Source organism: Carcharodon carcharias, chromosome 14, assembly GCF_017639515.1.
Source record: "Carcharodon carcharias isolate sCarCar2 chromosome 14, sCarCar2.pri, whole genome shotgun sequence".
NCBI classification, from domain to species: Eukaryota; Metazoa; Chordata; class Chondrichthyes; order Lamniformes; family Lamnidae; genus Carcharodon; species Carcharodon carcharias.
The window spans coordinates 132,027,123-132,043,634 of NC_054480.1; the positions used below are offsets into that span (position 1 = coordinate 132,027,123).

General features: G+C 43.9%; 1 protein-coding gene across 1 annotated transcript in view; it reads right to left on the minus strand.

The window, feature by feature from the left end:
• Window positions 1–817: 817 nt before the first annotated feature.
• LOC121287619 overlaps window positions 818–16,512 on the minus strand; it is a 137,290-nt gene continuing 121,595 nt past the window's right edge. Inside the window, exon 12 of the mRNA XM_041205545.1 lies at window positions 818–1,679. Within this exon, the coding sequence (XP_041061479.1) occupies window positions 1,020–1,679 (660 nt within the window). The 3' untranslated portion in view covers window positions 818–1,019. The remainder of the gene's footprint in view (window positions 1,680–16,512) is intronic.

Consider the following 16,512-nt stretch of genomic DNA (forward strand, 5'->3'; position numbering starts at 1 on the left):
CCGAACTTTTAACTATTTTTTTTTCTCCTACAGCTGGAACTTCATTGGCAATGAAGCACCTTTATGACATCCCAAAGACATTATATACACAGGGTATAACCCCTGCAAGACTTGGATACAGTCATGGAGCCTCCCAATGGAAAACAAAGGACTTCTTTTGATAGAGTGACTTTCACAACACCAGATATCTCAAAAGTGCTTTGCAACAAAATTAATTACAACAGTGACTACGCTTCAAAAGTAATGTAGGGATCACAGCAGCCAATTTGTGCACAGCAAGCTCCCACAAACAGCAAATGAGTGTTTTCTGTGATGTGGATAGAGGGATAAATGTTGGCCTGGATACCAGGGATAACTCCCCTGTTCCTTTTGAAATAGTGCCATGGGATCTTCTACATCCATCCGGTGCGGCAGACAGGACCCCCTCAGCTTAAGGCCTCCTCCGAAAGACAGCACCTCCGACAGTGCAGCACTCCCTCAGCTACCAGGGTGTCAGCCTGGATTTTTTGCACTGTTCTGGATTGGGGCTTTGACCCCACAAATTTCTGACTCTAGACCTCTATCCATGAGCCACTGCGGACACCACATCTGGTAACCCTAAATCTCAGACAACAGGGCCTGTGGCTGGAGGTATTGAAACACCAGAGTTGGAGGGTAAAGGAACATGGAAACACGCAGTGTGTTAAAGTGAATTAAAAGAATCTATTCCAATAGCATTAACCGTAGAATAGCAAACCCAACACTTAATCATACAAATTAAGCACAGGACAAGTCCTTTTAAGCCTTGAGCAGGAGAGTTTTTTTTAATAGGCAAAGATTAGATGCCCATCTGTTCACATCCTGAAAAAAAGGATTTTTAAAAACACGGGTACACAAAAAAAAAAACTCTAGTTACTAACCGAGGCTCTCAACATACAATACAACTATATGTACAGGCACTTTACACATCATTTTCACATATGTACATTTCAATATATTATTATATAGACAATTTGCAATCTGGAGGGTATACACATTCACTACATGAGGGTTAGTACTAAGACAAGACATGCCAAATAAATGGGGGCTATCTGGTGATGGCCTGGAGCTCCATTTCTGCCACCCTCAGTCCTGGGGGACGTGTGCAATTTGAGAACATTGAGGTGCAGTGCTTTCAGGTCCTCCAAGGCCCCGTGAGCTGCCATGGAGAAGGCTGGGTCCCCCGTCGTCAGGAGGTCGAAGACGCAGGAGTGGAAGTAGACATCCTCCACCTGGAGGATCTCCCGACACTTGGCAGTGGCGCTCTCCACCGTGTACGCCTGCCGGGGCCCCTGAAGCCGGGGGCTGGTCAGCCTCCTGGATAGAGTGTGCTCCTTGATGAGCTCGCTTCTGGGGCAGCCATGGAGGCAGAGCTGCAGGCACACGCTCTCGTCCGCATAGTTCAAAGTTTCTTCAGGGACCCTGATGGCGAAGGTGAGGTACTTGCCCACCTGGCGCACGATGATGGTGGTGCCGATGTAGCGGGCTTGGATCTCCACCTGGCGACTGCCGGCTTTCTCAAGTATTCTCAAGCTGCTCTCGCCCTCCCTCTCGCTGCCACTTTTTGTACCATCCACAAATGCTGATGGGAGGTCGTCTGTGGTTGCTTGATAAACCTTCTGCTCCGTGCATCCCTGATAGCTTTTAAATATGATAGTAATCTGTACAAAAACAAAAAGGAGCAAAAGTTAACATTGATAAAGACGGTCTCAAACTTTCCAAGATACTTCACAAACCATTTCCCGAGTCCCTTTCACATTAGGGAGTAGGACTAATTGGATAGGTCTAACAAAGAGCTAGCAGAGGCACAATGGCCTCCCTTTGTACTGTACTATTGTGATTAAAACAAAATCCTGAAGTGTTTCACAGTCATCGGACAAAATGAACGCAGAGCCAAGAGAAAATTAGCAGAGATGAGCAAAAGCTTGGTCAAAGACTGGGCTTTGAGGGGAGAGATGGAAAGTTTAGGGAGAGAATTCCAGAGATCGAAGGTGTGGCTGCCAATTGCAGATGTGGATGTAATACAATGCACAGAGTTTGCACCTAGGTGACCTGTCATCATTGAAGGCTGACCAGTTGTTTTTTTGTTGAAATAGAAGCAGACAATGCTGGAAGTATGCAGGTCAGTGAGCCTCCGAAGCAATCAAAAGTATTTATTACAAACAGTGCAGCCCTTCGTTAAACCAATAACCTGCCTGGTAATTCTCACAATCCAAATACCAGGCTGGAGTACCACCCTACATTGTACGCTCAAGTCCTGGAGTGGGACTTAAACCCATATCCCATAACCCAATTCAGGAGGCAAATGCACCACTGAGAGAAGGTCCCATCTAGGAATTCAATGAGGATGAATGAACAATGTTCAGCCTGAAGCGAATGCCTGGGTTAAAAGACTCTCTTTATTGGGAAAAACCTTGGGTGAAGCCCCAAATTGCAGGGCACCCCAAGGTCAGAAAAAAAAAGGAACAAAACACAAGATAAATCAAGGTGTAGCGACTGGAGAACATGTTTGGGCTTGGAAAGTAACAGTGTTAAAACACTAATACAAGAATTTATTACCAAACTCTTTCTCAGCTTGTTTCTTAAGCTTCCATGCCAACTGGAAACAAAGGTTACCCTTTAGATTGAGGTTTCAGTGGGCAGCACCACCCATTGGCATAAAGCTGGCAATGCAAGGGAGCCCACCTTACCACAAGAGCTCATTCTGGCTGACAAATTCAGTGCTACCTCCAAAAGGCAGTCCTTCACAAGGGGAGTTCCTGGAGGTTTTAATGACCAAATCTGAAAAAGTCCAGCAAGTTGGTTTTATAATCATCAGCTACTGGCAACAGTCCTGTTGTCAATGGACTATCAATGGTAATGAACAGTAGCCTTACATTATTTTCTTTATTCTTTCATGGAGCGTGGGTGCCAGCAAGGCCAGCATTAGCTGCCCATCCCTTATTGCCCTTGAACTGAGTGGTTTGCTCAGTTGAGAGTGAACCACATTGCTGCGGGTCTGGCATCTCACGTAGGCCAGACCAGGCGAGGCTGACAGGTTTCCTTCCCTAAAGGATGTTTGTGAACCAGTTGGGTTTTTAAACAACAGTCAAAAAAGAGTTGCCATGGTCACCATTACTGAGACTAGCTTTTAATTCCAGATTCATTAATTGAATTTAAAATTCCACCATTTCCCTTGGTGGGATTTGAACCCATGCCCCCAAGTCCAGTGACATTACCATTATGCCACCCTCTCCATGGGTGACGTAGTGGTAACCAAGTGTCATATAAATGAAAGCTTGAGAACGGACTCCATTGAAATCTAACGTGTGTACATATTCAACTAGCTACCAGCTGAAACTCATTCTGCACTGGGACACCACAGCAGCTCAGGTCAATGCACCTCTGTTGTTAAAGGCTCTACTATAAACACACACCAATTCCAATCTCTATTGTGGGAAACATTCTACAAGTGTAAACTTAAATTTCTTAAACTGGTACCTAAGCATGCCCCCTCACTTCTGCTCAGTCCAACGTGGTAATGTTAATTAATTCCGCAAGCATAACCCAGACCTCTCTGTCACTTGCCATTTCAACACTCCACCCTGCTCTCATGCCCACATGTCTGTCCTTGGCCTGCTGCATTGTTCCAGTGAAGCTCAACGCAAACTGGAGGAACAGCATCTCATCTTCCGACTAGGCACTTTACAGCCTTCTGGACTGAATATTGAATTCAACAACTTTAGATCATGAACTCTCTCCTCCATCCCCACCCCCTTTCCAATCCCCCTTTTTTCCAATAATTTATATAGATTTTTCTTTTCCCATCTATTTCCATTATTTTTAAATGTATTTCCATCCATTGTTTTATCTTTGCCTTTTAGCCTATTTCGATCCCTTCTCCCCACCCCACCCCCACTAGGGCTATCTGTACCTTTATTATCACATTCCTTAAATAATATCACCAGCTTCAACACCTCTTTGTCCTTTTGTCTGTGACATTTTTTGGTTATCTCCACCTATCACTGGCCCTCTATCCAGCTCTACTTGTCCCCCCCACCCCCCTTAAACCAGCTTATATTTCACCTCTTTTCTATTTTTCTCTAGTTCTGTTGAAGAGTCATACGGACTCGAAACGTTAACTTTGTTCCTCTCTGCAGATGCTGTCAGACCTGCTGAGTTTTTCCAGGTATTTTAGTTTTTGGTCCAGCATTAGCTTGGTTCAGTTGTCAGAAAATTGTAGCTTCAAGTCTCCTTCAACACGTAGTCCCCGCACACAACAGCCTGGACAGAGAGGGGTCATTGTTTGGCGCAAGGGTTCCCACCGTTCAGCTGACAGAAAAGCCTCACCGTCTAAGCGGGTGTGAGGGGATCACACCGCACTTCCAAGGAAAAGGGAGTCATCCCAGTGTTCTACCCAACGTTCCACCCTCGACGGCAAAAAACTAAACAGGCCTGGTTATTTATCTCCCTGTCATGCACGGGACTGGGGCCTGTGAAAGGTGAACGAGGTGCCTTTGTGGGCGGGTGGGGCAAACCCATTTATTAGCCCTAGGAGATCTTTAACATTATGAAAGGTTTTGGTCGGATAGACATGGAGAATGTTTCCACTAGCGTGGAAGGGAAATACTCGAGTCATCAACAGTCACCAAGAATCCAATCGGGAATTTGGAAGAAAGCCTTTTTTTTTGCTACCTAAATGGTGAGAATGTGGAACTCATCAGTACAGGGAGTGGTTGACGTAAATAGTAAAGATGCGGTTAAGGGGAGGTTAGACAGGCATCAGAGAGAGAAGGGAATAGAGGGTTACAATGGTAGATTTAAATGAGGATAAAGGGGAGGAGGCTCAAGTGGAACAAAAAGCCAGCAATGGACTGATTGGGCCCATTTCTGGGCCCTATGGTCTTGGTGATCCAAAGTCAGTCTTTGGGGTTCAGACTATATGCTGTTCAATTCTCCTCTCAAACAGGAGAACAAACATCACCGGTGGTCTGGTTTGAGACCTGGGAACAAACAGCAACCCCCGGAATGAAAGGAGTGTACAAAGCCTTTTAACAAGTCACTAACATTTTTTTTAAAAAAAAGTTGAGGGGTGAAAAAATGCCTTAATCCAATATCAAAACACCCATTGAATTGAAATCCTAATGGGTGACCTCAGTTAACTGATAATCTGATGTGCATTTGAATGAAAAATGCCCATTTAAAAAAAAAAGCTAACATTTCTGTTAAAAGATTAATTTCACACACACGCTTATAGCAGCCATTACTAATTGCTATTTCAAACATCCAACTGGAATTATACTGAACCCTCCAGAGGCCCTGGATGGATTTTCCCAGCGAGAGAATCCTGGAGCCACACCTGTGAACCATCAACTGAAAGCTTCACACTGACCGGGATTCGGAGACGGGGTGGCGGGGGGGGGGAAGGTTTTGTTTTGGTGGTTCTGGTTTTGTGGGGTTGGGGGGAAGGAACAGGACCTTGCATTGAACAACACACTCAAGAATAACTGAATAAGCTGAAATTCATCAACTCCTGAGACTGCCCATGGATTAAATGATTTCAATATGATTTTAGAACACATTGCCGTTTAATCAAAGCCTCTTGATGCAGCCCCACAGCAATTCATTAATGTGCAGCATTAAATATTGCCATTTAATTGCTGAATGACAGCGTCAGTTGACCAAAAAAATTGTTGCAGAAAGCAGTTTTAGCAACATAAATAATGTACTGGGAACTCGGTTTCCAAATGCATTCCTCCGCAGGATTGACTCACTTTTAATAATTGTTGTTGCCCACGTCGATCTGTACCACGGGGCCTACTGGTAACTCGATATTCCTATTAATTTGTATAAGGTGCTCACGAGAACAGATTTCATAGACTTGCGTGGAATTTGCAGTGCAGACCAGGCCACTCAGCCTATGGCACCATCCAAGTATTTATGCTCCACATGATTCACTTCCAACTCTATCAGCACATCTTTCTATTCCTTTCCCTCATGTGCTTATCTAGCTTTCCCTTAAGTGCAACATTCTATTTGCCTCAACTACTCCCTGTGGTAGCAAGCTCTGCACTCTCACCACTCGGGACAGAAGTTTCTCCCAAATTCCTTACTGGCGACCATTTTTTTTTAAACGCCACCGAGTTTTGGGCTATATCTCACATCTACTATTCTGATTCATGTTCATTCATCAATGTGGCAACAGGAACTAGAAGTAGCCTTGTCTGGATTTCTTGGCTCTATAAAAGCTCAAAGCCAGTAAATAAGAAATGGAATGAGGGAAGATGGGGGAGAATAACAATGCTTGTTTTGTGGGTAGTTTAGGCTCAGGGCTCTATGTGTTACAGTGCTAGACTTCAGCAGGTGGCAAACACTTGCATTCGAATTGAGACAGTGCCAGAGAATTCAGAGTAGACTGAATTTAAGTCCGCATTCCCAATAATTTGCATACAGCTCAAGTTGCTGATGACCTTGGCCATTCTGATTTAGTATTTAGTCAATGATTCAACACCGAGTTCCATATGATTTTGTATGGAATCATTTTATAAAAATTCTTTCAACATCAGCATCTAGTATCCAGCCCATGGATAGGTTCATGTGTTGGCAGCCTACATTTGTTCATGGGAAGCAAGCCCCCTTTGTGATACAACAGTGACTCATCGTAGCAGGTACGATATCCTGGCTGATATCCAATACAGAAGGTGCCGAGGATATTTTACAACAGTAAACTCAGAAGGTCTCATACAGACCCGGGATTTTTAAAAAATTCGTTCATGGGATCTGGATGTCGCTGGCTAAGCCAGCATTTATTGCCCTTGTTCGGAGGGCATTTAAGAGTTAACCACATTGCTGTGGGTCTGGAGTTACATGTAAGCCAGGCCAGGAAAAGGACAGATTTCCTTCCCTTAGGGTCATTAGTGAACCAAATGGGTTTTACAACAATTGACAATGGTTTCATGGTCATTATTAGACTTTTAATTCCAGATTTTTATTGAATTCCATGCCATGGTGAGATTCAAATCCAGGTCCCCAGGAAATTACCCTCACTCCCTGGATTACTCGTCCAGTGACGATACCACTATACTATCGCCTCCACATCTTTCTACCTCTACAAGTGTATTTTGTACAATATTTGGATAAATATTAGGACGCTAACGATAAAGCAAGATTTGAGTTTGTAGAGCCTCAGGCTAGGGGGTCATCCCAAACAGCTGTACAGTCAGCTGTAATATCGGGAAACGCAACAGTTCCCGCACAAGAAACATTGATGATAACCAGATAGCCAGCTTCAAAAAGAACATTTGGGTTCTTATTGTTGATGTTGGATGAGGGATAAAAATCAGTCAGGACACCAGGGAAAATTCTCTCCAGCTCTTTGTAATATTGCCATTATATCTTTTATGCCCAGATGACTGCACAGACAGGATTTATGCTTAACATCTGTCTGAACGATGGCACCAGCCAGTGCGGCACAGGCAGCGTTATCCCGAATGATGTGCTCCAGTCTCTGGAATGGGACTCGAACCCGCAACTTTCTGCCTCGTAGGTGTTGAGCGCTACCCACTGACCCACAGCTGATACTCATTCTTCACACCATTTTAGCTACAATACTTTGCCTCAAGATTTTTTTGTGCGTGCGTGCGTGTGGGGGTGTCGGTGGGTTCAATTGCTGGGAATGCAATATGGCCTCCCCACCCATCCAAACCCCAGTTTCCACATCCAAGCAATCTCTCCAAGAGAGCAGCAGAACTGCCACATGCAAAGTAAGGCCCACACCAACCCCACAACATGGTTGAACGCTAAGACAGCGACCCCCCCGTCCCACATTTTGCACAAGTCCCCCAACCAGTATTAGACATCAGGTTCACTAGGGAGATAGCAGGGCTGAAGTTAATTTAAAAAAAAATTAAGCCACATTCGCAGAGCTGGAGTGTAAGAATGGAAAAAGTCTGGGAGGATTGAAACAGCAGCGTCGGAAGATAAAAAGGGCTTTCAAATGGTCACAAGAGGACAAACAAGATTAGTATGTATATGAAGGGCAGTGGGGCAGTGGTGAGCAGGAATTTTTAAGCATATTAGGATACGTATTGCATTGATGCAAGTGTTTGCTGAAGCCAAGTCTATTGTAACACTAGTGATAGATTTGGGAGAAGAATATTGATCCCATTTTCCTGATAACTCAAGTGGGAGAGGTGGCAGCAACGACAATGACTTAAAGGTTGCAGGCTCAAGCGCACACAAAAAACTCAAGGCTGACACTCCAGTGCTGCACTGTCAGTGGTGCCACCTTTCACAGAGACTTTAAGCTGAAGCCTTGTCTTGGTGTCTCAGGTAGAGGCAAAAGATCCCATGGCACGATTTGGGAAGAGCAGGGAAGTTCTCCCTGGTGTTCTGATCAATATGTATCGCTCGATCAACATGGTCAAAACAGATCATCTGGTCACTGTCATATTGCCGAGAAGGGGAGTTGCTGTGCACTAATGGGCTGCCATCATACAACACTTCAAAATTACTTCATTGGCTGGAATGTTGAGGTCACGAAAGACATAAATGCCAGTCTCTCTCTCTTTTAAATGACCTCTTTCTGCAGTGAAGTTTCCACAAGTGAAGCGACAATGCACTAAATCGACATGCCAGTTTTTATAATGGTGCTTAATGCATATACCACTCTGAGATCTTCTATGTTTGGAAAAAGTGCTTTACTTATAGGTCTCAGAAACCATTTCAAAGTTCCCAAACAATATATTCCTTTGTACAGTAAGCAAACAGCAACCATTTTGAACACAACAAAACCCCACAACCAGTTATTAACTGTTTGCAAAGAGGAGGAGAGTGAGAGAAGGTACAACCAAGATACCTGTTCATCAACATCCAGTAATTCCTAGAGTTCAAACAGGGGAACTGACTTGTGATGCTATTCATAGCCAAATAGCTTGGCTCAGCACCTGGAGAGTGGGCACTGGAGGGTGGCAGGTGCTGCAGGAACATGTGGGATGTTAAAGTTTCTAGAGGCTAAGGAAAAATATTAGGGAGCGGGTGTGATGTGGACAAGAGGAGTGGGCTGGGCGGCTGCCAAATGTTGAACTGCTGACTGACTTGCACACGGGCTAGCTCGGAACAGTAACTGTGTTCACACACGGACACTAAATTTTCCACAGGCAACAAACCTTTAAAAGTCTGTGAAAAGCCCCTGTGTACCTCACCAGCACTCTGCCCATCTAATGCTTGTTGTTACTGGAGTTCAGCCCAACCAGCCAACATTAGCAATAGCATTAGGCTGGAAATGGGGAGAATAAAAAACTGTAGTGCTTCAGAAATCGTTCTCCAAAATTCTAAGATTACAACTGTTCCAGTATTCAACAAATCTCTCTCATGAGAAGCACAGATGAGAGTGAGAAAAAAAAAGCACTTGCGTGGGCAGAGAAGGAGGGGGAGAAAAAGGAGGGGGGAGAAAAAGGAGGGGGGAGAAAAAGGAGGGGGGAGAAAAAGGAGGGGGAGAAAAAGGAGGGGGAGAAAAAGGAGGGGGAGAAAAAGGAGGGGGAGAAAAAGGAGGGGGAGAAAAAGGAGGGGGAGAAAAAGGAGGAAAGAGGGAGGAAAAGGGGAAGAGAGAGAGAAAGGAAGAAAGGAGAGACACAGTCAACTTGAATTAACTCCAGATAACTGCCCATCTGATCCAAACAGAATCCCCATGAAGTCAACCCATTTCCCATTGAATCCCATGGAACAGAGCTCCTGATGCAGCAACGTCTCATTGATATTGAAGGTTGGTCTTGGCTGTGGGTGTAGCATCCACTCAGTCCCAAATGGGAAAGACTCAGGAGAAGCACTTAAGGGGGCATAGAATCCCTCCCCCACCCACATTTCAACCACCTCAGGAAGTGCAATGGTGGTGGGTGCTGATTGGCACAGGCCTCCTAACTAATGCTTATGGATGATACGACCAGGTCAAAGTGCCAACAATGCCCAGAAACGCAGGCACCCCTACCTGCAGCACTGGCAGGGAGGGCATTGTGATCTGCCATGCTGAGAAAAGGCCTTGTGCCATCTCCTTTACATTGTCACATTAGAAAGGGGAAAATAAACATCCAACCACTAGGGACATTGCGTCACCAGATAGGAGAAAAATGCAAGCAGCACAAAATAGTCTCCAGCTGTCCAATTGTTACGTAGGTTTTCAACCATTCAAACCCCCAAGACAAACATACTGGGTGGATCCAGTTATTCTTGCATACATTTTTACAATGTATATTTATAGTCAAAGGTGTGATTGATGGTCATTTCTTTAACTCTTGGAAACCCCAATCAAGGGAAAACGTTTCACAGTGTAACTCTGCCCTAACAGAGGTCCCACTGGATTATTAACCAGACTTCAAAGGCACTGTACTCCATCTTACTTTGCCTCAGATTCACTTCAAGGGATCTGAAGAGTGCCATGGCGCTTTGCCCAGGTATCAGCATACCCCAGCAATGGGCTAAGTCCAACAGGATATTTTACATCCCATCCCTGTACTGTACTTGCAGCATTCTGCCCTTCACATTCGCAAACTTCCCACAGCATTCTGACTGCCAGAACGCGATTCCTTTTTAATCACCTGCATTAGTCCATAAATAAAAATAAATTCCTGTACTTACGGCCTCTAGTGAAATAAAATATTTGAACAGCCTCAATCTATAATGCCATATAGAGAGTTAAAGATCCTCTGAGCTCCACATCCACTCTGAATGTTATAATTTTAAATGCTTTGTCTCCAATTTATGGAAGGATGGGGACAGGGTAGATGGGAGTGAACTTTTTCCAGTTGTTAGGTCAAGAACAGGAGGCCATAGATAAAAGATTCTTTGCATGAGACTTAGAAAAGTGCACAGAAGAAACCTCTTAGCTGGGAGGCCGTGGAATTCATTTTGGGGTTTGTGGTTGAGGCAAAAAGTGTCAACATTTAAGCTTAGATTGGATAGGGAGACAAGATGAAAGGATATGGGAATAGGGTGGATAAATGTGATCAGAAATCTTTGCTCAAGAGGAGTATAAACACAAACAGACTGACTTGGAATATCAGTTTTCCACATTATAACTTCTAAACATGCCCCTCATTACCCTCATCTGCTTTAGAGAGCTAGGCGACATGGACATTTTCAGTGCCTTCATTTGCAAGAACTCTGCTTTGACACCATCTGCCAGAAGCACTTGGAAAATCTTCAAAACTTTTCCTTTATAACTTGTGGATTATGAAATACTGGAATACAATTGCCGCCACTCCCCACAACCCCCCACCTTTATGAATCACGATTTTTAAATAATCTGAAAAGCACAAAAGATCGGAGCTTAAAACTTTGGACTTGGTGTAAAAAAATGCATAAAACAAGCTGATCTAGCCATTAGATTCCAATCACATGACCAATACTCAAATTCCCACTGACCATACTCAATTCCTCAGGTCACACTCACCCTCTAACACCTTGCTACTTGACCATTCTTCATCCGTTGAGCATAGATAATGCGCTGGACAATTCAACCAGGGAAGGCAGCACTGAGGAGCCTAACTCCGTACTCAACCACAGCATCCGAAACAAATTAATTTAAACTTACATAACCTACAATGTTTTGAGCTACTCCAGTGCAAACAATACTGCACAGAGTCAAATACACAAAACTATGAATTGGAACCTTGAAAGTTGATTTTTTTTTTATAAAGAAAAACAGCTAACAGCTTGTTTACTTCTCTTAATTTAAACTCTCAAGAAATGCAAATATTTTTCCTCCCTCGCGCCTCCCCTCTCCAAATACAAATTTCCACTTTGCAGCATTACATAAACTGAATTCAAAACAACTGGACTGATCGGCAGTAAACTGTACTGGCCATTGAGAACATGGTCAGCAATTCCATCCCTTTTAAGAAAGTTCAGATACTTGATATGCGAGAACGAGACTAAAAGCAACATACGCGCACAGAAAATATATTTTTTAAAAACAAACACTTGAAAAGTTCCATTAAGAACCTGAAACATGTGTCCAAGCAGTGCCTGGAAAGGACTGAATGGCACAAGGAGTTTGAATGCATTGCCATTTTGCTTCTGGGACCCTAGGCATGAATACAGCTTGGATTGAGTGCATTGAAACAGAGATTAGTTCTTACTGGAATGAGTGCAGGGGCCAACTCCCAGAGGATTAGAATCCAGAGCACAAAACTGCTTATTCACCACTAATTGGAAGCTCGTTTGTGTAACCAATTTAGTACCACAGGGTCCCTCATCCCAATGGGGGAAAAAAAAAGAAAAAAATTGGCAAATATCCAGTTTCTGGCTTGACATGGTCGTAAAAATGCTGCTTCTGTTCACATACTATGTAAAAGGAGAAAGATTTCAACAGCCTGTAGAAATTCCACCCCCACCCCCCTCTCTCTCACTCATTAGGGAGACCAGAGATTATGGAGTTGCTTTGGACCTTCCTCCATTTTAGTTTTAATTCCACATCTCTTGCTGATTGGCTCTTTTTGTTCCCCTCCAATTTTCCACTATTTCTCTACCTTTTCTAAAGGGAGCGCCTCATTTGTTTCATCAATTTGAAAGCCCTATTATGTCTTTAAACCTCTGTTCATTGTATGGGAGTAATCTCTTGCATCATCTAATCTCCTGCTTTAGTATCCATTTGTTTGCATTTTCCCTTTGTTAAAGGGATTTTGTCATAGTGATTGTTTCAGGTAAATTAGTTATTCAGTTCTGAGTGACGCTGCAGTGCCTGCCTGCTCTCATGCTACAGATGTTGACTCAACTCTCTTCTGGATTCAAGCAAGCACCTTTCGATAATGGAATTTTTCTGCTGCACATAAACGGACAGCCCACAGCCTATTTTGTAACCAGTCACAAGTTAACGGAACCATGTAAAAAGGAAAGATATGCCAAGAAAAAATAATTTTAGTAGATAAAAACAACAAAAACTAGGAGCAGGAGTAGGCCATTCAGCCCCACAAAGTCATTCGGCCATTTGAAAAGATCATGGCTGATCCGATTGTGGCTTCACCTCTGCTGCCCTGTCTACCTTCATCTTAGATTTTTGATCTATAAGGGAGTCAATCTCACTTTGTATTCAATGACCTAGTCTCCACTGCTCTCTGGGAAAGAAAAGTCCAGACCAACGACCTGAGGGGAAAAAAATTCTCATCTCCTTCCTTAAATCTTAATGGGAGACCACTTATTTCTAAACTGTGTCCCCTTGTTCTAGTCTCTCCCATAAGGGGAGAAACATCCACCCCGTCAAGTCCCATCAGGGTCTTATTGAAATATATAAGTTCCCCCCCGCCACCATTCTTCTAAACCCCCCGCCACCATTCTTCTAAACTCCAATGGATACAGGCCTAACCTATCAGCCCTAGAATCAGTCGAATGAGCTTTCTCTACACTGCTTCTCATGCAATTATATCCTTTATGCAGACCAAAGCTGTATACAGTACTCCTGATGTGGTCTCACCAATGTCCTGTACAACTGCAGCAGAACTTCCCTACTTGTATATCCATTCCCCTTGCAATAAACAGCATTTAATTTGCCTTCCTAATCATTTGCTATATCTGCACACTAACTGAGATTCATGTAGCAGGACACCCAGGTTCTTCTGTACCAGTGAGTTCTGCAATCACACTCCATTCAGATAATTTGCTGCTTTGATTCTTCCTGCTAAGTGGGCAAGTTTGCATTTTCACACATCATACTCCATCTGCTAATTTTTTGTCCACTCACCTATCTATATCCCTTGGCAGACTCCTGTCTTCTTCACAACTTATTCCAAATATATGGCTTTGGGCCCATTCTACTTGCAAGCCAAGTTCAGCAGGTACATTCTCTATTATTGTATGTTGGGCACATTCTTGTAAAGAAATAACACTCAAAAGGCTACATCCTTTTTCTAGCGGACAATCTATGCAAAACCTTCCCACAAGGAGACTCGCCTCTGTTGGAATGTTGGGATCCCTGGTTTACAAGGCCCACAAAGAAAACAAACCTGAAGGGGCCATCACCCTACATTTACCTCAAAGGAACTGCCAGTTGTCTGTTTACATTGTATTAATGCCACTAACAATTCATTGTGAACGACCCATATATTAAAAAAAAAGGTGTCAGCTGCAGCAGCACACTCCCTTCAGAGTCAGATGGTCATGGGTTCAAAGCACACCCTAGTGCAGCAACAAGGGAGTGCTGCACTGTCAGAGGTGGCATCTTTTGATGAGATATTAGCAAGATATCCTCTGCCTGCCACCTCCAGCAGATGGAAGAGGTCCCTGGTACTCTTGCAAGTGCAGGGAAGCTCTCCCTGGTGACCTGGACCATATTTGTCACCAAAAATACAGACCATCTGGTCATTATCTCTTTGTTGTTCACGGGAGCTTGCTGTGTGTAAATTGACTGTCTCGTTGTCTATAGTACGACAGTGACTATATTGCAATAAAGTGCTTCTTTGGGAGGAAAGCACTTTGAGACTTCCTGAGGTTGTGTAAGATGCTATATAAATGCAGGTCTTTACTTTTCTCACTAAAAAAAAGGATTTACTGGCCTTGGTCAACCCTGCAAGTTTACTTGGTGTTCCAGCTGCTGTGTAATCAAGGTCTGCACATCTGGGTAATAACAGCACTTGCCAAGCATCCAGGACAATATGAAAACAGGCAAGTGCAAATGCAGAGGAACAGTCTGTGACCCACCCACCAGGCGTCAGTAGAGCTAGAAGCAGCTTATAGACAGGGGTATTGGTAGGTCTATATCATCATTGGCCTGTGAAATCGTGGCTTGTTGGCACTACACATCTGGGATCAGTTCCATTCTCAAATTGCACGTACCTAGAAATACAACCAGCTGTTCTTAATAGTGGCACCCTTAGCTTCCGAGTGACAAGATGGTCTAAGCGGTTCTTCCCGGACACCCAAAGTTTGACATTTGCTTCTTGTAAACAGAAAATACTTTGCCTAAATTCCACTATTCTCCTTTCTACCCCAATCCCCAGCCTTTGGAACTTGACATCTAGAAAGCGGTTACAGGTTAGAATTCCACAGGCCTTCACAAAGCTCCAAGACGCACTCAACAACGTGTATTTCTCGGAGGTTGTGCGGCTGGAGGTGGTTACGTAGATAGGGGAGAGGGGGGAGCCATGGAGGGATCGGAAAAATTAATTATTCCAACAGAGAAGCAAGTAACAAAAACTCAGACAAAAAAAAAAATGCAATACCGCAGCTGCTGGAAATTGAGCATCGAAACAGAAAATGCTGGAGCGCAGATCAGGCGGAGAATCCGAGTTTAGGCTGGTCTATGGTGCCAAAGACCAGCAGTGATAACTGTTTTTGTGCTCTCTCCAGATGCTCTGAGATGCCAGGTGCTTTCCAGTAATTTCTGTTTTGAAGCTTAAAGACAAGCTCATCTCTGTCCAGACAATCTTTAACCTTTATTTCCGTGCAACCCATCACATCAAGTAGTAGTTCACTTTTGTAAAATGTATGACTTCCCCACCCAACAAGAGCCCGGTCAATATTGGACCCAGGAGGAGGGAGGCTTTGATATCTGGCTGTACTCTTAAGCTCTCTGGCTGCCAGGTCAACAACTTAAGCCACACACCCAAGCGCCCAGCTAATGCTGACCAAGAATCATCTGGTGCCACCACAGTGGTATAACCACACGGGTACCACACCCACTGCCTGGAATCAGCTCTCAAGTCAGCCTAAGCCCATGCTATTTAATAAAGCTCACTCTCCACCACAATACATGTAAACTCTGCTACATACACACAATATGCTGTGTATACTCAAATGTAAGAAGCCCTTTGGTTTCAGTGCACACAGATGCCAAGATAGCTCGGATCAGTCACAACCAAGCTAATCAGATGTGCGCTACAATTAGTAGTGTAGTTTTGTACGAAAATTGTCAATTAACTCCAATCATACATGAAATATTTAGCTCCAGTACTGGCACACTCCTCAAAAATACTGTCATCACTGCTACTCAAAAAAATCCCACCTTTGATCCCACATGTTCTTCAAACTAATGCTCCAATTCTAACCTCCATGCCCTCTCCAGAGTCTGAGAATGTGTTGCCACCTCCCAAAGCCAGTCCCCTCTTAACTCCATTTGAATTTCTCCATTTCATTTGAACCCAAGTCACGAATGACATTTGTCCATTTGCCCCATCATTGACAACTCAGTCTGTCTTCAGCTGTCCATGTTCCAACTTTGGAAGTCCTTCCTTAACCTGCTCCAGCTGTCCTCAAGGCTCTACTTAGGACCTGGTCCCAACCAAAATTTTAGTCACCCATCATATGTTCCCCTCTTTGTGCTTCTATTAAATGCAATGGGATATCTTTCTATATTGAAGGTACTATACAAATGCAAGTTGTGAACATAACCATGATGAACTCCCCCTCTACAGTCTATCAATCACACCGTCCTCCTGCAGTGCCTCGTGTTGTCAAAACTCTCCCTTTCTCAGATTTTGACTTCTTGCGCATTCACTCAGTCAGTCCCCCACCACATCCCACTCTCTG